Raw genomic sequence first — 21,222 nt, forward strand, 5'->3', positions numbered from 1 at the left:
AGTCTTTAATCCAATTTTCTGTTGATGGGTGGGGCCATGTTGCCTCCCTGTTGTTTGGCCTGAGGCCAAACTACAGTAGAGGTAATGGCCGCAATGGTGACTTCCTTCAAAAGGATTTATGCCAACACTGTTGTATTCAGTGCCCCGACCCCACGGCAGCCCACTGACAACCCATGCCTCCACTGCAGACTCCTGAACACTCACAAGCAAGTCTGGCTCAGTCTCTTGTGAGGTCACTGCTCCTTTCTCCTGGGTCCTGGTGCACACAAGGTTTTGTTTGTGTCCTCCGAGAGTCTGTTTCCCCAGGGTTGTAGGCACTATGCTATATGGTTCCTATGTTAGTCTTCTGAACTTTAAGGTGCTCCAAAGAAAATGAATGGAGTTGTATGTGAACTTTTAATACATTTTAAGTTGGGCAGTGAGTGCAGGTGTCCCTTAGAATGTGATGCTCAAGCTGAGGGATAACAAAGAAATGGGAAGGTGGTATTCTAGCAAAGCGAAAGCAATCAAAGGCCTCATGAGAGGAGGAGCTAAAAAGCCAGTGCAGTCAAAGCACAGAGAAGAGTGGTATGAGTGAAAAAACAGCTAGAGAAGCAGGCAGGGGCCAGAAAATGAAAGGCTGTGGCCATGTTAATGACTGTGGTTAATACAATGACATTTGAACATGGATTAGATACTTGCTATTAAATGCTAATTTTTTAAAGATCTGAATTTAAAATTCTTAATTATTTGGAGATACAATGAAATGCCTATGATTTGCTTCAAAATAATACTAGGGAGATAGGTAATGTGGGTGGGTCAGAGAGGAAACAAGATTGATCATATATCAGACTTCCCTCGCAATTCAGTGGTTCGGACTCTGCACTTGCATTGCAGGGGGCGTGGGTTGGATCCCTGGTTGGGGAACTAAGATCCCACAAGCCTCAGGGTGCAGCAAATAGAAAAAAAAAAAAGAGATTGACCATATGTTGGTGACAGCTGAAATTGGGTGATGGGCCCTTAAGGATTTATTATCCTACTCTATTTTGTGCATAATTAAAATCTCCAAGAGAAAAAAGAATGTTGGGTTTTATTCTAAAAGCAATGAGAAGATATGAAGTGTTCTAAGTAACAACACTGGCACACACAGATTTGATTTTTAGAAAATATTCTGTGCATGTGTGCTAATCACTTCGGTTGTGTCTGACTGTGACCCCATGGAATGTAACCAACCAGGCTCCTCTGTCCATGGGATTCTCCAGGCAAGAATACTGGAGTGGGTTGCCATCCCCTCCTCTAGGGAATCTTCTCCACCCAGGGATTGAACCCACGTTTTGGCTTTAATGCAGAGATCAGACTGAAAGGGAGCCAGAGTGGTCAAGGTAGATCATTTTAATATACTTACAATGGTTCAAGAAAAGAGAAGATGGTTGGACTGAAGTAGAAATGGAGATAAGTGAAAGGATGCCAAGAGTCATTTAGAACTCAGGGGAGCTGACACTCACTGAGATAGGGAACAATCCAAGAGGACACACTTGGGGGTAGGAGAGGAAAAGCACAAGGCTTAGTGCTGGAGAAGTTTGAGTTGTGGTTGCTTTTTTAGGCATCTAAGTGGTGTGACTATTGTATCCTTGCACAGATTAAAGGAGATTGGTGTGAGAGGACCCTGGGTTGAGGAGTTAAACCTCTTAAACAATGACAAGGAAACATATGTGCTAGAAAGGAGACAAAATGCTGGGTAGGAGTTTGAGGGGTAGGGGAGAGACAGAGGGAAGGAGGTAGCAGTGGTCGAGGAAAAGGGCTGTGATTGATAGAAGGCAGAAGTCAAGAGTCTTAGTTTTTCTGGGAGTCAAAGACAAAAATTGCCGATTTGGTGACATGTAGGCATCACGTTAAGGGCTTTATGGGGTGACGAGGGCAAAGGAGACTGTAATGGGCTGAGAATGAGGCTTGAGCAATTGGATGGAGCTAACTTCTTAAAAGAATTTTTGCTGTGATGGTAAGGGGAGGGAGGGGTAGCAACTGGAAAGGGAGGGAGGGCTGCACTCCCATTTTTAGTTTGGGAAATATTTGTTGCATGTTCAAATGTTAATGGGAAGGATCACTCTGAAGGGCAATAGTTGAATACAAAGGAGAGAAGAGCGGTGTGAGGCTCCTGAGTAGCAGCAGGAGATAGGACTGAAAACAGGACTGCCTTAGTTATGAGGCTCTAATGGAGCAGGGCGCAGTGGGTGAGCAATCCATTAAGTTTCTAATCTAGAAGTGGGCTGAGGAAGTTTCTTTCATACAGTTTCTCTTGCCACCTACCCAACCCTAAAATAGGAACGGTAACCTATTAAGAATGAAAGAAAAACAGAGCGGGCTTGGGGTGGGGGGTGTTGGGGGGGGAAGCCTGAATAGCCAAAGAAAGTCTTAAGTAGGAAATAATGCATTTAAGAGACAGCAAGTTTTTTTGTATGCTCCATCAAAAGCTGATGTAGTCCCCAAACTGTGGGGTTTACCAAAGGTAATATGATGTACATCTGTTACTGTACTTAGTTTTGGTTTCTCCGTTTTTGACTGCCTCTTCCTCAGTAAACTAGACTGAGAACAAGTACACATTTTAATTGACTTCGTATCCCTAACTCCTGATTTAATGCCTAGCCCAAAGTGGGTTCTCAGGTATTTGTCAAATGTAAAAAATTAGGCTTCTGTTTTTATCTTCAGCAGAAGCTAAAGGGAATTTCTCCTGCTGCTATGTTTATTATTTACATAAGATTATTCTGAATGTTTTACATGAATTAACTCATTTAAGCCACAAAGTAACCCAGCGGGGTAGGTATTATTTTCCATTTTTTTCAGATGAACTAGGAAACACATAAAATAATTTTACAAGGTTCCACAGGAGTTAAGTGGCAGAGCAAGGATTTGAAGCCAAAGACTCTGTCAAAAGGGCCACTATATGAATTTGTTCTTAAGGCCTCTGGGATACTGACCAGCAAAAAAAAAAAAAAAAAGAATAAATACCATGGTGATTATCCAACTGTTTAGATCAGGACATAAAACTTAAAAGAGTTCCTTGTGCTTGCTCCTAATTATTTTTAGCATCCAAAAATTTGTGTAATTGCTAGTCGGGCATAAGAAGGCTTATTATGTAAAGAACACTGCAACATCAATAACCAAAAAGTATTCTAATTTCATACTACAGACTAAGACAGCAATCACTTACCTTTATGGTTTGGCTACTTTCTTTGTAAAAACACTATTATGATGCAAAGGTATTTCAATAAATGATGTTTCAAAAATTAATTGCATCAATAGTATTAGATACTAGGTCACTCCCTGCTTTATAGTACAGTATACAGAGCTAGTATTTGAAAGACACATGAGGCTGCATTGCAATATCCTGTGAGTGTCAGATATCCAGATCTGACATTGGTAAATATCAAAAGTGATGAAAAGGAAGAAATGAGCATTCATCTGACAAGGGATGAAGTATTTCTTCCCATAGAAAACATCCTAAATTTTAGATGCAATGAGGCAGATTGGACAATTCCAAATTGAAGAGTTTTAGAAATAGTCACTAAAATCAGTTCATGTGACAGGCTGCATTGTCATCGCAAACCTTTACTGAGTGCCCACAGAACTCATGGCACTTTCATGGGATTTACAGAGCTTCATTTGTTGACTTTGCCCTTAAGGAGCTTACAATTTAGTGGAACCGACTCTACAGACTGAAACATTACCGTAAGTATGAAACGCACACTGTAAAGTGAGAGCTGATGGGGATGGCGAGGGTAGTCAACAGTATGGGATGTGTTTGGCTTCCTGAAAGGGACGGGCATCTGAATGTTTGAACACGTAAGGTGGTTGGGAATGTAGGGATCCAAACAAGACACTTCCTTATCTACTACTTCGTGGTTTCCTTACTCTCTGCAGCTGGGGAGAACTGCACAAAAGTTGCTTGGGAAGAGCTTAGAGGGCAACAAACTTTTCAGTCCTCTTTCAGCACCTCTGATCGCTAGCAGACCCAGACTGGATCAAAGTTACCATTTAGGTATTTTAATAGCAGCTCTTTAACAGCTTTCCTATGACCATCCTGTTAAACAGGTTCAAAGAAAAAAAAGAAAAGGTGAAAACCAGTTTCTCTGAACCAGTTATACACACACAGGTAGGGGACCTTGTAGACCACACTGGAAGCTACTGGATTTGAGGCAGAGTATAATTTGTTTATGGAGGGAGCACACTGGCAAGTACAAAGGGAAGTGGCTGGAAGTAGAAAATACCCATAACATATTACGGATAAATTTTCTGTTAATGAGTTGAACAGGAGGACAACCCCTAAGAAACAAGTATGGCAGTAAGGCAGTGAAGAAAAACACTGTATCAACTCCTTCCCAAATCCAATTATGACCCAAAATGATCTTTTCTGGCTGTGTAGTATGTGGGAATCTTAGTTCTCTGACCAGAGTTCAAATCTGTGCTCCCTGTAGTGGAAGCTGAGTCCTATTCAGGGACTGAACTGAACCCCCAGGAAGTTCCCCTTTTTGAGGTAAGAGAAATATCCTCCTGAGTCCAAGTGTTTGGATATTAGCATTATAATAGCCAATTATAAAATCAGTCAAAAGGTAACCACGTACAAAGTATGGGGGAAACATGGCTTGGAAGGCTGAAAAATCCAAAGACTAGAAAGACGATACTGAAGGAATGATCTGGAAGGCAGTAACTGGAGACTGCAACAAACAGCCTGTAGATTTAAGCAGATTATCAGTTGTTAGAAGAGCAAAAATAGATGAGGAAATCTTGGGTAAGGTCACAGAGTAACAAGGAATCCATGAGCTATACAAATTAGAAGATATGGTCAGGAAAGCAGGATTCATGCTTGAATAATAGAAATGGTTATAAAAGTTTTTCTTCATGAAGAATAAACGTGGAAGAATTGACAGTTTGGAAAAACTAAGTAACCTGGAGCAAGCAGCATATTTAGAGCTGCAAAGATGCAAAACTTGTGGAGAAGGCAGAAATTGGGGTAACAACATAAACGATGAGTGCAGGTCTCTGGTAAGAGATAAATCTGAAAGCATCTTCAGGGCAGCAGCTGCCCTTACACAAAGTAGCAGCTGTCAAGTCAACTTTATAAACAGTACATTCTGACATGGACATCCTGAACCAAACCTGTCACTTAAAGGACCTGAATTTAGAAGCCATGTTCAAATTAAATGGTACTGCTAGGTTAAGTCTTACAGAAAAAAACATTAAACCCATCTTCCTGTACATTATTGATGTGATAGTTAATATTCACTGTGACACTACAGTTCAGTTGCTTCTGATCACACCAGAATATAGGCTTCATTCTTTCCACCTTAATTTAGGAATTAACTGAATATAGTAAGACTATCAATGTGCACTTTGATTTTATTTAAAGGTATATAAATTACATTACTCATATTTTTAAAAAGCATACACTTCATTAATGTGTCTGCTAAAAAGAAAAACCATTTTCTCCTTAAATGTTTAAAATGTCATGTGTAAAAGGTAAATAACCTATTAGGCCTCAGGAGTTCACAACTGGTAACTTCTCTAATTCAAGCTAAATTGGCCTGTTTATATATAGTTCACCTTAATATCCACAATAAAAGATTCAATTTTGGAATATCAGAAATAAATAAAATACAGTGGACCCTTGAATAACATGGGTTCACTTACACGTGGACTTTTTTTCACTGTAATACTGCATGATCTGTGGCTGGTTGAATCCTTGGATGCAGAACCATCAATGAGGGCCAGCGCCCCTAACTCCAGCTGTATTCAAGGGATTAGCTACATAGTATTTACATTGTAATTAACAATTATTTACATAGCAGCTATACTGTATTAGGTATTACAAGTAATCTAGAGACAGCTGACCTTGAAGTATGTATTTAGTGGGGGAAAAAAGGCATGTAAGTGGGCCTGCAAAGTCCATGGTGTTCAAGCGTCAACTGTAATTTCAAAACTCATAGACAAGCTTCTCTAAGAATTAGTGTTAGTCACTTCTCAAACTACAATAGGAAAAGCTGCATAAACGCTTTTTTGCATTGGCTCACAAATTTAAATGAGTTTTGCAGCGGGAACTGAAAGCATGGCTCCCTATTGTGTGAGTTGAGATGAGTCTTATCTAGCCCTTAGTAGCTGTTGTGACCTTGGTCAAGTCACCTCTTGGCAACTCAATCATCTGAAAGGGAGGACTCGGACAGTTCATATTCTGAAATTCAGACTCCCACAGAGCTCCCAACTCTATGTATATGCATTTTGGAAGGAAGCTGGGGCAGTTTTCATTAGATTCTCACGGGGGACCTTTATCCAAAAATAAGCTTGCAATATGTTAGGTGATCACGTCTAAATTGCTCCAGCTCTAAATGCTAGTATTTCTTTGTGGTACAGAAACTCTAAGGTGGCTCCCAAGATTCCCTGATGTACATACCCTTTATAATTCCATTTACTCAAGTGTTCGCAGGATTATTTGAGCATGATGGATATCACTCTGCGACTAGGCTAGAGAGTAGGCTTCCCAGGTGGCGCTAGTGGTAAAGAATCTACCTGCCAATGCAGAACACTAGAGAGATGTGGGTTCAATCCCTGATCAGGAAGATCTCCTGGAGGAGGGCATGGCAACCTACTGCAGTATTCATTCATGCCTGGACAGAGGAGCCTGGTGGGCTACAGCCCACAGGGTCACAAAGAGTTGGATGCAACTTAGTACGCACGCATAGGGTAAGGAGGAATGGATAGTGCAGGTGTAATAATGTACTCATCAGTTTGGCTTTGGGTCAATTAAAAGGGAGATAATAAGGGGTGGGTCTGATTTAATCAGGTGAGCCCCTTTAAAAGAGAGCTTAGGTTCTTCTCTGAGATCAGATTCTTCTGCAGGCCTTGACTAATCAAGCTGGTATGAGTCCTGCACTCATAAGAAAATTACTCTATAAAATCATTTGGCCTATTATAACGTCACTGGCTTACTTTTAACCAGGTTTTTGTACACTAAGAAACAAGAATTATGCAGAGCACTGTTATGTTTATCTTCTGGTAACTTATGCCATTTGTAAAATCATACTTTGTGTGCACTCTATCATTTGCAGCCATATGCTCAAGTTATAGAAATACTTAAAATATTCAGTCCACTTTGTTGAAGGAGTGAAGGAAGGTCAGAATCTTGGTTTGGACAGGGAAGAAGTAGAAGCACAGATGGCATCAGCTGACAAATTCAGTCAGCTGGAATATTAATACGTCTATACTGAAATTAAAGAATTTAAGAAATTTCTTTTGTAATATTGGGTCAATGTTAAAAGCTTATGAAAGACAAGCAAACACAAGCCACTGAGTTGTACTCTAACTTTACATTAATATATATAAAAAATCCACACAGCACACACACATGCCCCATGTAAAACATTGCTTTGAGTTTTAATGTTTATTTCCCCAAGGTAGCCTAGCCTGCACTCTACTTGGATAAATTTTACAAGCTAGTTTTCTGCTGCTTCTAGTTTTAAACTTTAACCATGTTTCTGATGACAAGGAATGCTGCAAAAATACTCTAGTTCAACAAAGAGTTATGATCACAAAATAATTTTTATCCATTCTACAGTGTTTCAGAATTACCAGTTGATTTTTAAACACAAAGTAGATATAGATGCTAATGGTGGCTAATCTGGTATGTTTCTTATAGCAAACTGTTGTTCATGCAACACTTGTGCTCAAAGGGGAAGGCACAGGATTTCCTACAATGAGCCACCTTATAAAGAGTTCTTTTTGTACAAATTAATTTATGTCACATTTAATTTAGTGTGCATAACCTCAAAACTGAGGTATTATTCCAATTTATAAAAACCACTTGCATAACTTTTATGCAAGTTTTAAAAATACAAAGTTTTCTCCCTAAAGTGGCTCAAAATAGATTGTTCATGGCTGCCTACATCTAAGATAAAAAGATTCTAAAACAATTGAACAGATTAGGCATATTATTAAAGGTGTTCAAACCATTACTTGATTTGTACATCTACTCAAACCTCTTCATCGGTCTTTATTCAGCAGTACATATGCACCAAATTCCATTTTAGAAGTTTCCATATCATTTTCATAGAAAACAAAGTTTGAAAACAAGTAACATTTAAACACAGCACGGTATTCTACCACAACTGAAACTTTTTTCTTCTTCTTCTTTACAGGACTCAACAAAATCTAAAAATGAACTAGGCTGTAGATTTACCTCATGCAAAGATCTTTATGTTATCTCTGAAAATGAAAAGGATGGCTTTTAAAAGCACATTTTACTGTTTTATACTATTATGGCAACTTGTGTACTGCAACACAGTCTATTTTGAGGGAAATTTATGATTTTTTTTTCATGCAAAAATCTACACAAATTAGTTTTGATGATATGGAAAGCTTTTCATAGCATCAAACATTCATCTGGTGCAAATGCACAGGGAAACCTTCCTGAAAGTTTTCTGACTTGAGAAGCAACTAAAAAGCCATACTAGGTAAAGTAAATAAAAACTAAAAACAAAACAAAAAACTCCCACAAAAAAAAAAAAAAAAACCTTAAAAAAAAAAAAGAGGAGGGGGTGGGAACAAGGAGGAAGGGAGATAGAAAACACAGGCTGCAGAGTACACCAATGTCTGCTGCTGAACTGGTCTCTGTTTTCATGTCCAGTGTACAGTAACACTTATGATCTCACTCTGATGATTTTACTAGGTTTGTTATCAGCCCCCTGAAGGCAAATCAAGCTTGCATGCGTTCACATACAGCACCACACCATACTCTCGTACACAGTCACTCCAGGACTAGGAGTCTGCTTCATGAATGAAGAGCCCTAGATTTGAAAGATGAACCTGGCTCTCCATCACTGAGCCAGACATTCATTCAACATTGTCCACTCACACACTGCTTCATAGCAAGGCCTGGGCTCGTTTTCCTTTGACTTTTATGGGCATCCTATCCTCTTTCATGCTTACAAGGCTTGAAGATGACAGTACTGCACTTTCCCCTCAATTGATACAAAGTCAATGTTCCTTCTCAGGCACTGAAGATCTGTGACCTGTAGCCCTTTTTACTTTAAACAACCTAAATAAGCATCCATGTAGAGTTTTCATTACATTTTGCCACTCATTCTCACTCGCACCCACTCGCCATCTTGACCTCATTTGGGCATTTTCTGTGATTCCAAATGAAATCTTCACATTTTCTTTCCCGATTTAATGCAGCAGCAGATCCCATGAGCCAAGCTTGATGGATCAAACCTTTTTATATATATGTATATATATATATATATCCCAGTGCTGCATTGTACCTAACTTCCACAACATCTTTCTAAAACTGGAACCCTTCTGTTGGTACATTGGCAGATGAATTGAAACCAAATGTTCCACCTTGTATTGCCTCTGGAACAAGGCTAGGATCTTCATCAATCTAAGGGGAAGGGAAAAAAAGAAGGTGATGGTTAGTTTTAAATTATAAAACACAGTATTGTAGTTAACACTTCCATTTAAAAAGTATGAGAGATTATGGGTGGCCAACACTGTCCTATCATCCCTTGAGAACTCTGAAACACTTCTTAAGGGATGCCAAAAGGGAAGAAACTGAAGAGAATATGCAAAATGGATATCTTCGGAAAGAATGAGAGATGGGAGATGGTACTATGTCTCAAATTCAGAGAGTATACTCATTCTAATGCTACCGCTTTTGGAGAGTAAGTGTCTTCTTCGGTTAATATTTTAATGGGAACTGGAGACAACTTTTGAGCTTAAAGTAGTAACATAATAGCCCTATTAAAATGGATAACTGATATTCTTTCTATATGCTTAACATCTAATGGTTGAACTACCACAAAATTATGTGCCTCTGGTGTAGTTCCTATAAAGAGGCACATCATCTTTATTATTCTTTTCACAGTGTAACAGAGTGAGCAAGACCTGCATGTTGAAGTATTAAAAATCATTAAGGCTTTGTGTATACCTAGTTATCAATTAGGACTTCTAAAAATATCCAATTTTAATACACGATAAAAGCTATTTTTAAAAAAGTATGCTTTTTAACAAGTATTATATTCTAAACAGGACTTAGCTTGATAATCTGTAGGCATAAATAGTCTAATTCTTTTTTAGTATTGCCCTTGTCAAGTTAATCTACAAACCATATATGCTTAACAAAATATTTAATAATATTCCATTTTCTTTTTTTAAAAAGCTGAGAAGATCAAAAATCCACTGGTGGCTATATCTGATCACTATAATTTTAGACTTAACATTCCCAAAGAGATAATACTAGAAATAATCCTTTAATTTCAACTACCATATAGTGACAATCTGAAAACATTCTTCTACAGTATACATTATACAGTAACTTATGTTTCTTGATAATTTTTTTTCACTGTGTCTATCTTCATATTTGTGTTTGGTCACAAACTAAAATTAATGGTGGCAATATATTCAAATACAGATTAACTAATTACTATCAATAACTAAAATTAATGGTGGCAATATATTCAAATACAGATTAACTAATTACTGTCATAATGGATTTATTATAGGATATACCAGCTTCACTATTTTGTTTATAAACACATTAGGCTATTAGCAATATAAAATATGATAACTATAGAGACATCAAGGGAAAATAAAGCCTAATTTATTCACTGTCAAAAAATTCTGTTTTTGCCATTTGAGCTAATACTACTTTTTAATACCCCAAAGGACTTTAAAATACTGAAATATTATGTATCTATTTCAATTCCATTCCTCTAAAATACATACATATATGTCCTAGCTTAAATTTCATCCAGACTTATGCTTATTAAGTAAAACTAAGAAAATGATAAGATTATTAAATACATCATCTGAAGAGAAGAACTGATCAATGATCTCATAGGCCAATTTGTAGATGTCTTCATTTTCATGATTTTGAAGCTGTTCAATTTTCTCCAGTCCTGTAAGAAATTTTATGAAGTGAAATAATAATAATATTAAAAAAACAACAGTAACAACACAGTGGCAAAAAGGTTACAATAATCTTGGGAATACATAATTCAGTTCTGGGTATCTATTCTAAAGGTGAATCTTAAAAACAGTAAGGTTTTATTCACAAAGATATAGCATATTTATCTTAAAAAATTATCTGAGGGACTTCCCTGGCAGTCCAGTAGTTAAAACTCAGCACTTCCAATGCAAGGAGCACCGATTCAATTCCTGGTCAGGGAACTAAAATCCTATATGCCATGTGGCACACTGCAGCCAAAAAAAAAAAAAAGAAACCACCCAAACACCTGAGTGTTTAACTACATATAAATTAAGCAATGGGATATCTATCTATTCAGAAGAAAATGATATATTATACATCACTGTTTGTAAGGAGTAATAGTATGTAAAACTGCTCTGTTAAAAGCTGGGAAATCCCTGGTGGCATGGTGGTTAGGATTCTGGGCTTTCACTGTCATGTGGTTCGAGGATCCCGTGAGCCATGTGGCATGGCTAAAGAAAAAAACCAAAAACACCCCAAAACAAACAGTAAAACCCAAAGGTGCAAGAAAAGTAAAAAAAAAAGTTAAAAGCAAGTTCTTTCTATTTTGTAGCATTTGCCGAATTTTTCTAGTAAGCATGTAAGAAAAAACTTTTAAGTACTGATGATTAACAAATATGAATGTTAAGAAAGCTATTAAGTATAATGAAAAATGATCATGATCAACAACAGTATTTCAGGGAAAGAGGATTTTCCCCTGTAAATACTAACAAATGTATTAAATCATAAGCAAAATATGTAAACAACCTATTGATATAAAAATTGAATACTGTTTTGCTTTGTAGTGGTTTAGTCACTAAGTCATGTCTGATTCTTGCAACCCCATGGGCTGTAGCCCAACAGGTTCCTCTGTCCATGGGATTCTCCAGGCAAGAATACTGGAGTGGGTTGCTATTCCCTTCTCCTCAAGAGATCTTCCTGACCCAGGGATCGAACCCTTGTCTCCTGCAGGTGGTCTCCTGCATTGCAGGTGGATTCTTTACCAACTGAGCCACGAGGGAAGTCTAATAGGAGTAATAATTAATTTTAAAATCTCTGAATTAAAGTGAAATTGCCCTTTCTTGAGTATTTGTCCTCTACTTCTTAAGCGGAGGGAATTGCTTTGGGCATATCTCTCACTTTACACACTCTCCTTATGGGGCCTTTCCACGAAAAGGTTTAACTACTATTTACATATAGGTTGAGGACTTGTACTCATCTATGGCTTCATTTTTCTGAGCTTCAGATGCTTAAAACTTTAAACCTGCTTGATAGTTCCATGAACATTTTATAGGTACCTAAAGTTCAAGCTGTACAAACACAATGTTATCTGCCATTCTTCACTTACACTGTTTATTCTACTGTATTCTTTTACTGGTGATAATCAACAACAGTCTGAAATCTGAGAGAAAAGACTAATTATTAGAGTTCCCCTTTCCCTCAATACTCTGTAACGAAATCTCAAAAACCTCAAAGCCTATCCTATCCATTTCTTGAATCTTGTCATCTCCCCTTCGTCTCTATTATCACTGCCTTCATTTATTGTGGTGTGATTGCTATATACCTTCCTAGGTGGTTTCCTGCCAGTCTCTACCAGGGTTCCATTCCCCTCATAGCCATGCTCCATTTAAACATATCAATTTCCTTGGTAAAATCTTCCAATGACTTGTCGTACCCTATGGCAGAGAGTCCTTTGGGAAATTTGTAAGTTAGGCTTTACCTCCAGTGAAATAGGCAATGCTCAAGATCTATATTTTTATATTAATATATAAAAATAAAATTTTAATTATTAAAAGGTTTATATGGTAAAAGAAAAAAATACACAAGTAGGAAAAAATTCTTTAACTATTCCTTTTAAATTTAAAATTTTTTAAGTTTTAAATTGTTCTGGAACTCACTTCCTAATTAGTTCCCTAACAGTATTTCCCATTTCCTGTTCCCAACTTCACAGTTACGCATTTTGTTGTTGTTCTGTCACTTTGTGTGCTGTGTATCACTTAAGTAACTTTAAAAACACTTACTTCCTATTAATTTTCAAGTCTCCAAATTCTATTAAGTAAGTTGAAGATATTGGTTCTCCTATTCTTAGCTACCTCTCCTTTCACTTACTTCTCAACTTCTATCAGGAACAGCTTTACTTTTATGCTTACCTAGGTTGATAATACTTATATTTTGTTCCACATCCACATCAGAAACTTCCATGTTCTGTCTAGATGTTCATCTTAAGAGCTGAAAGCTAAGGGATGTTGTGTACCTTCCTGGTGGCTCTGGTACACTGTCAGATTTGCGAACCACTGCCTTAAAGCATTTGCTGTGCTACATAGCTTCTTAGACTATAGGGGCCTGATCAATGGCTAACTCCATAGTCTATGATCTTTTGGCAGTTTCTACCTCATACTTTGTGATTTAGCAACGCTGAACTACTTATAATTTGCTGAATGCTATTTCTCACCTTAGACTTTGCTCATGGTGTTCTCTCTGCCTGGAACACCTTTCATCCCTTTTCACTTTATTAATCCTTATTCATCTCTCAAAATCCAGCTCAGGTCACTTCCTACTTCTTCCAGGACAGATTAGGTATTTCACTTTGTTGCACATTTCTATTAGGGTAATCAGCACATTAAATCAGTTCATGTTTATCTCCATGATTAGACTACATGCCTTGAAGGCAAGGACTGTGTCTTGTTTACCACTGTCTTCCCAGCACCTTAGCACAGTGCCTGTTCAATATATGGCAGCAATTCAGTTACCTAAGCATATGCAGGAAGCTGAGCAGGACTGTACATATAGAATACAGTATTTATTTTATTCTATTACTTGATTAGCTAAGACAGAAAAATACAGAAGTGTTGCATTTGAAAATAAAAGTAGTTACAAAAGAACATTAAAATGTGGAATAACAGCATATAATAAACTTACCTCCACATTCTTCTATAAGATTGGCTATGGTTTCTGCCTCATCTTCAGCCATTTTTAATATATTACTTAATCCATCGAGTACTACTTGCACAACTTGTGCATCTTTTACAGTCAGCAAGTTGCAAAAAGGTGGGATAACATTTTGTTGGATTAGGTAGGCCACCTAAGAAGAAAAACATCATGATATAATAAATGTTCAGTGAATTTCATTTGTGCACCCTGTTATCTCACTGGAATAATTTTGACTTTATAATCTTGAATTTGGAAATATGACCTCATTTCTCACATGTTAAGTTAGCCTACATTAATCTAACCTTCTTTTCTTTTTAATGCAGTATGTTTATTCTTCATGAACTTAGAGAAGGAAAAACTAAAGTGAAAATGAAGGAATCACTCAACTTCATATGACACATTTCTTTGCCATAAGGAGTACTTCCTTCAGAGATCCTTTCTCTTTTAATATTAAATTATGAAAGTGATTAGCCCCCAACTAAAATAAATTTATTAAAAAAAATAAAGCAAATAAATAAATAAATTATGAAGTCAGTTAAGAGGCCAGATAATTATTTTTTTTTTAAAACTACAATTGTTCAATGTGACAGCATCCTCTCTTTGCTTTAACATTTAGCACTCTCATATACCTGGCCACCTCTCAATCTGCTATTCTATGGTTCCATAAAATCTGCAAATTGTCTATCATCTTTATATTTTATTAGTTATTGCCATGTAATATATTTATATTCTGCTCTATATTCATATTTGAGTGGATTCAGTCTATGGCTTATCTGTGACAATTATGCACTCCAAATCTGCCCCTTTTTACTTGTCTATTAAACATATCTGGGACCAGGACTTTCCTGGCAGTCTAGAGGTTAAGACTCCGTGCTGCCAATGCAGGAGGCACCGGCGTACAGTCCCTGATCCAGGAACTGGGATCCCACATGCTGTGCAGTGTGGCCAGAAGATAAAAATAAATAAAACTGATTTTCTTTTGTCAGTTGGCACAATGTTAAGCTCTGTTACCTGCACAACTCTGAGAGTGAGTGTTTCTTTATATTTTATGCCCTAGGCATCTCACATTGTTCACTCTAGTTCCTAGTCCCAGCTTTTAAGTTGAATTTAGTTCCTTGCTTGGTTTACTGTCAGATAATTTTTGTTGTTGTTCATTTGTTAGGAGAATGTGTGAGGCAGTTTCACTCTGCCATATTACCCTAAAAAGTCTTGCTTTTTCTTTAACATTTAAAAAACAAAAACAACCCTGACGATAAGCTTCATCTTACCCTGGATTAGAAAAATTCTTGTAAGCCAAGAAGCTGGAAAGAGAACACTTCACATCTATGAAATATAACTAAAGGAAGTCAAGGTGACACTTTTATATATCACAGGATGTCTATTATCTTGCTATTATATTAAATTATGATTTACTGAAATACAAATCTTAGAATTATTAGTACTGTTACTTATCAGTTTTGAGAAATATGTAAGAGCTGAACTTACTTGATCTTTTCTTCCACTAATTGTTAAGTTACTTATGGCCCATGCAGCTTCTTTCTGAGTGCCAAAATCTCCCTATAAAATCAAAGTAAAGGATATAAATGGCAATATAAGATAAACTGGAAAAGGTGTTTCCTGCAATGATTTTTCAACTGCATACTCCCCCTGGTTTTCTTCTAGCCTTTATGTTTTCATATAATAAAGATAAGGCTTTGAACCCAATTTACCCTAAACAAATGGAGAGTCTATTTTGTGAACTTTCCCAACAACAAACTGACTTGATATTGCTGTTCATAGTATCAAATGAAGTCAATGATAAAATACAATAAATCAGTTAAAAAAAATAAGGAAGTTATAATTTTACTTTAGTCAAAGAAATGTCAAGGTAAAATAAAGTATCTTTTTAAACACATAGTTTTAAAACTAAAAATACTCATCATTCATGAGACTGTGATAAAGACTACTCTTATAAGGGTTACTCTCATACAAATTAAAAAATAAATTTAAAAATCATTTTAAAAAGTCATATATTTGATTTAATAATCTCACCTTTGAGAGTTAACCAAGAAAATTTCAAAATTGCAGTGGATTAATACTGAACACTGTAAATCAACCATACTTCAAAAAAAAAAAAGCTGCAGGGGGATATCTACTTTTACTTATCAGACTGAGAAAACCCAAGTATCTGTCAGTAAGACTGGCAGGAGTGTAAAATGGTACACAACCTTTCTAGCAATAAATGGGCATTATATAGCAAATTTATATCTATGTCTATTTGTGGATCCAGTGATCCTAAATATAACCTGACACATGGAAAAAACTTTACATAGACATTTGCTTGTATTTAAAGAAGAAACAATAGAAGAATAACCCAAAAATTAAGAGAAAGAAGAACAGACAGAAACAGAAGTTAGACCTTTGTGTATTACCTTGAAAACAAGGTACTTATTTTTTACTTGGAAACTATAAATGCTTCATATAACCAAAACCAAAATGAACAAGGGAATTCTCTAGTAGTCCAATGGTTAGGTCTCCACACTCTCACTGCTGAGGGTGTGACTGGGGAACTAAGAAACCATAAGCATCTTGGCATGCGCAAAAATAAAGAAAAATAAAACCCCCAAACTGAAGCAATTCCCCCAAATAAAAAACACACAGAAACAAAAAACTGTATATGAAGCTGGTGGCTTAACTACACATATAGAAATTATTTCAAGTGACATTATCTTAAAGTACATCATTGATGGAATATATCCTAAAAACAAAAAATCCTCAAGGAAACCCCAAAAGTGGAATAGTTATGTTGTTAGCATCAATGTGGTCTTGTTATTTTGACAGATTTATATTACATACCTCAATATATGTCAAGTAACTATGCCTACAGAAAGATTTCCAGCACAGACGAGATAAAAACACAAAATCAAAGAAGTGAAAATAAAAAACACTGTTATCTTACTCAGTGATATCTGATAGCTTTCATTTATGATTTGTTTTTATGAATTCTCATGTTTACAAAAATTATAATATGTTTATCTTTCATTTTCTTAAAAAAAAAAATTACCTCCTATTTTATTCATTCAAGCCTAGATACCATGACAACCTTGTAGTAATAATCATCCTTAGTACCTGAACTATGACCTTTAAATACCACTTGTTACAAAAAAGAACCAAGACACCCTGAAAATAGTTAATTCTAGGTCTAGGTCAGAAAATAAATAAATAAAAAAAAAGCCCAGGAATCATGTCATACCCAAAAGGTAGGAAGTCCTCAAAAAATACTTGGATGATGTTAAAAACACAGGCACCAAACTTAAAAGAGGTTCCCACTGGTCAGGGACAACCTGAGCGTCAGAAAGAATAACTACAAAGGACTGAAACTTATAATAAAAATACATATATGTAAATCCATAATTTCCTAATGATACTGAAAACTTTGCACTAGTCTCCTTTTGAGGTTATTAGGGAACCATGTCATTCTAAAAACTGAGTGATAATAAGCAGGAATCAAACATTTATCTTGCTTTTCCTTTATGAAATATATTTCAGAGTAAACGAACAGCTGATAAGGACGCTCATTAATCTTTACTGAAGAATCACGCCTAATATGTAAAGAATGACAGAATTACAAAGTCATCATTTTGCAGTTCCTAGTGAAATAAGGGATTTAGGTAATGTTCATCATGACTGCTTAAAAACCACTATGTGAAAGCATGATGAATAGCATTATAATAATGGGTGGAACAGTCTGGTAACACCTGAGCTCACGTATCAATCTAAATTATCACTAAATGTAGAATAAAGAGAATGTATCTCCCCATGTGAATCATTAGAGCATTAAATATTTTTCCCTAAAAACTGAACCCAATCTAGCAGTTTGTAAGAAACATGGAGGAAAAGAGGACAGAGATAACTTCTCTTTAATGAACAGATCAGTGTTCAGGAAAAAACCTGCATGCTGTGATTGTAACATTTTATTTTTTGATTGTGACATTTTAAACTGTGTCTTTCCCAAACGTTAATGTAAGCATGTGATGACATGGCATATGACTAAATAGCACAATTACTTGCTGTTTGATCTTGAGCAGTTTATTTGTCTATACTACAGTTTCTTCATCTATCTAATGGGAATAATTCTTGACCTTACAGAGTTACAGTATTAAATAAGTTTAATATATGTAAAGTGCATGAACAATATTCAAGCACATATAATTTTTAATAAATTCCAAGATAATGGTAATTTTGATAAAAGAATGATAAGAAAAAGGGCCAGTGGTTTATAAAAAGAAATGTTTCATGTATATAAAAATTGCTTGAAAGTTTTAATATTAATACTACTTTACTGTACTACTCATGCCACTGTATCGATTCTAATTAAACAGAAAAATATATATTCACAGTTATATTAAGTTCTTTTCCTCTTACACAGATACTAACAAGATGATTTTCTTACCTTATCCAAAAGGTGTATTATCATTGGTACAAGATTGGCATCAATTACTGCCTGAACCTGCTGCTGATTTCCTGCAGTGATGTTAGAGAGGAACCACACTGCTTCCTGTAGAAAAAAAACTCCTTTAATATTTCTTACTGAAAAATAAAATCTGCAGCTGAACTAGGAAAAAGCATTCACTACCATGACCAAATGATTTTTACTATGGAATGAGTTCCATAATAAAAAATTTCGCAACCTGTATTTCCCTGTCCCCTTTTCTGTATTTTTCCTTGAACATATTGCTAATAAAAGAAACTAACCTTCTAAAAATTTCTTGAAAATGTTCCAAGCACTAAGACTATAAAGAAGCTTGGCTGAACAAATACTAAGGAATCGATGAACTGTAACAAGCCAGCGGAGGTGATGGAATTGCAGTTGAGCTATTTCAAATCCGGAAAGATGATGCTGTGAAAGTGCTGCACTCAATATGCCAGCAAATTTGGAAAACTCAGCAGCGGCCACAGGACTGGAAAAGGTCAGTTTTCATTCCAATCCCAAAGAGAGGCAATGCCAAAGAATGCTCAAACTACCCCACAATTGCACTCATCTCACACGCTAGTAAAGTAATGCTCAAAATTCTTCAAGCCAGGCTTTAACAATACGTGAACTGTGAACTTCCAGATGTTCAAGTTGGATTTAGAAAAGGCAGTGGAACCAGAGATCAAATTGCCAACATCCACTGGATCACTGAAAAAGCAAGCGAGTTCCAGAAAAAACATCTACTTCTGCTTTATTGACTATGCCAAAGCCTTTGACTGTGTGGATCACAACAAACTGGAAAATTCTTCAACAGGTGGAAATACCAGACCACCTGACCTACCTCCTGAGAAATCTGTATGCAGGTCAAGAAGCAACAGTTAGAACTGGAAATGGAACAACAGACTGGTTCCAAATAGGAAAAGGAGTACGTCAAGGCTGTATACTGTCACCCTGCTTATTTAACTTATATGCAGAGTACATCATGAGAAATGCTGGATTGTATGAAGCACAAGCTGGAATCAAGATTGCTGGGAGAAATATCAATAACCTCAGATACGCCGATGACACTATCATTATGGCAGAAAGTGAAGAAGAACTAAAAAGGCTCTTGATGAAAGTGAAAGAGGAGAGTGAAAAAGCTGGCTTAAAACTCAACATTCAGAAAACTAAGATCAAGGCATCTGGTCCCTTCACTTCATGGCAAATAGATGGGATAACAGTGGAAACAGTGACAGACTTCGTTTTTTGGGCCTCCAAAATCACTACAGATGGTGAATGCAGCCATGAAATTAAAAGACACTTGCTCCTTGGAAGAAAAGTTATGACCAACCTAGACAGCATATTAAAAAGCAGAGACATTAATTTGCTGACAAAGGTCTATCTAGTCAAAGATATGGTTTTTCCAGCAGTCATGTATGGATATGAGAGTGGGACTATAAAGAAAGCTGAGCACCGAAGAATTGATGCTTTTGAACTGTGGTGTTGCAGAAGACTCTTGAGAATCCCTTGGACAGTAAGGAGATCAAACCAGTCCATCCTAAAGGAAATCAGTCCTGAATATTCATTGGAAGGACTGATGCTGAAGCTGAAACTCCAATACTTTGGCCACCTCATGCGAAGAACTGACTCACTGGAAAAGACCCTGATGCTGGGAAAGATCGAAGGCGGGAGAAGAAGGGGATGACAGAAGATGAGATGGTTGGATGGCATCACTGACTCGATGGACATGACTTTGAGTAGACTCCAGGAGTTGATGATGGACAGGGAGGCCTGGCATGCTGCAGTTCATGGGGTCGCAAAGAGTCAGACACGACTGAGCAACTGAACTGAACTGAATACAGACAAAAATCTTATTTATTCCCTCTTCTATTCTGATCAAGAGGCCTAGCCAAAACAGATGAGTATATCAATTATTCATGATGATGGAAACACACAAAAATGAAACAATGGATTGTTTTTGTATACTTATTTGTAATATTCATTCACTGCACCATCTCTCTCAAAGATAAAACAGAATCAACTGCTTTACTGGTCTACCTTAATGATCTTTTTATGCTACCCTTTATACCACAATGGTGCTACTGCTACCAATATGACTACAAAAAGCGACTTGCTTTTCCTCATAGAAAATACAAGCCGCTTGAAAACACAGAATGAAATGAGACAAAATATCTGCCTAGTGTCCTATGTAGGATATTACTATAATTTACAAACTTAATAAATCTATTAAACATATGAATTTATTAAAGGAAATATTTTCTCTCTTTTAAAAAATTACTGAACAAGTTTTACTCCTAATGTGCAGAAGGCTCTTTTGGATCAGATCACAGGATCACGTTCAATGAACCTGTCAGAGATTTTAGGGTGTGAGGCTACTTAGGTGAGCTGCTCCTGGGCTATAATCATCGGCAATGTTGTAATCAATAACCCATGCACTTCTACAACAGCCTCAGATGCACTCCAATATCAGCATCACCAGTCAGTGCCCCCTTTTCATAGCCTCCACAAGCACACACACATGCACACGCACACACACACAATCAGATAGTTAAAAAAATATTAAACTTAAGAAAAAAATATTAAAGATTACTTAACTTAGATATTAAAATTTTCCAATCATATAACATTTAACACCCAATTATCTCTATTTCATCATTTCCAGGAGAGCCAAATTTGCACTGTTTGCAGCTGGTTTATTGTAAAAATGGAAAATCATGTATCAGTCCATATCATAAAGAGTAAAATATCTTACTTTCTCTTAATGTCTAAATGACAGCTTATGTTAACAATAAATATTAAAGATACTCAACCCCCTAATTTCATAAATGAAAATGGCTTCTTCATATGC

At 36.4% G+C, this 21,222-nt stretch overlaps 1 protein-coding gene and 1 non-coding gene across 4 annotated transcripts in view; both read right to left on the minus strand.

Annotated features, from left to right (window-relative positions):
- Nucleotides 1-7,375: 7,375 nt before the first annotated feature.
- KPNA4 (karyopherin subunit alpha 4) overlaps nt 7,376-21,222 on the minus strand; it is a 59,064-nt gene continuing 45,217 nt past the window's right edge. For 2 of the 3 annotated variants that reach the window (XM_081570717.1, XM_081570716.1), the window contains exons 13-17: nt 18,354-18,458; nt 15,407-15,478; nt 13,910-14,072; nt 10,828-10,922; nt 7,376-9,406 (exon numbers count right to left, since the gene is read on the minus strand). In XM_081570717.1, the coding sequence (XP_081426843.1) occupies nt 9,308-9,406; nt 10,828-10,922; nt 13,910-14,072; nt 15,407-15,478; nt 18,354-18,458 (534 nt within the window). In that variant the 3' untranslated portion in view covers nt 7,376-9,307. Of the gene's footprint in view, nt 9,407-10,827; nt 10,923-12,554; nt 12,682-13,909; nt 14,073-15,406; nt 15,479-18,353; nt 18,459-21,222 lie in introns of those variants that run through there. The other variant, XM_081570718.1, reaches the window with a different exon arrangement.
- On the minus strand, nt 20,689-21,035 carry LOC145540078 (small Cajal body-specific RNA 7). Its single transcript, XR_014078205.1, has one exon.

Source organism: Giraffa tippelskirchi, chromosome 2 (genome assembly GCF_054371585.1).
Source record: "Giraffa tippelskirchi isolate mGirTip1 chromosome 2, T2T-mGirTip1v1.2.pri, whole genome shotgun sequence".
Classification (NCBI taxonomy): domain Eukaryota; kingdom Metazoa; phylum Chordata; class Mammalia; order Artiodactyla; family Giraffidae; genus Giraffa; species Giraffa tippelskirchi.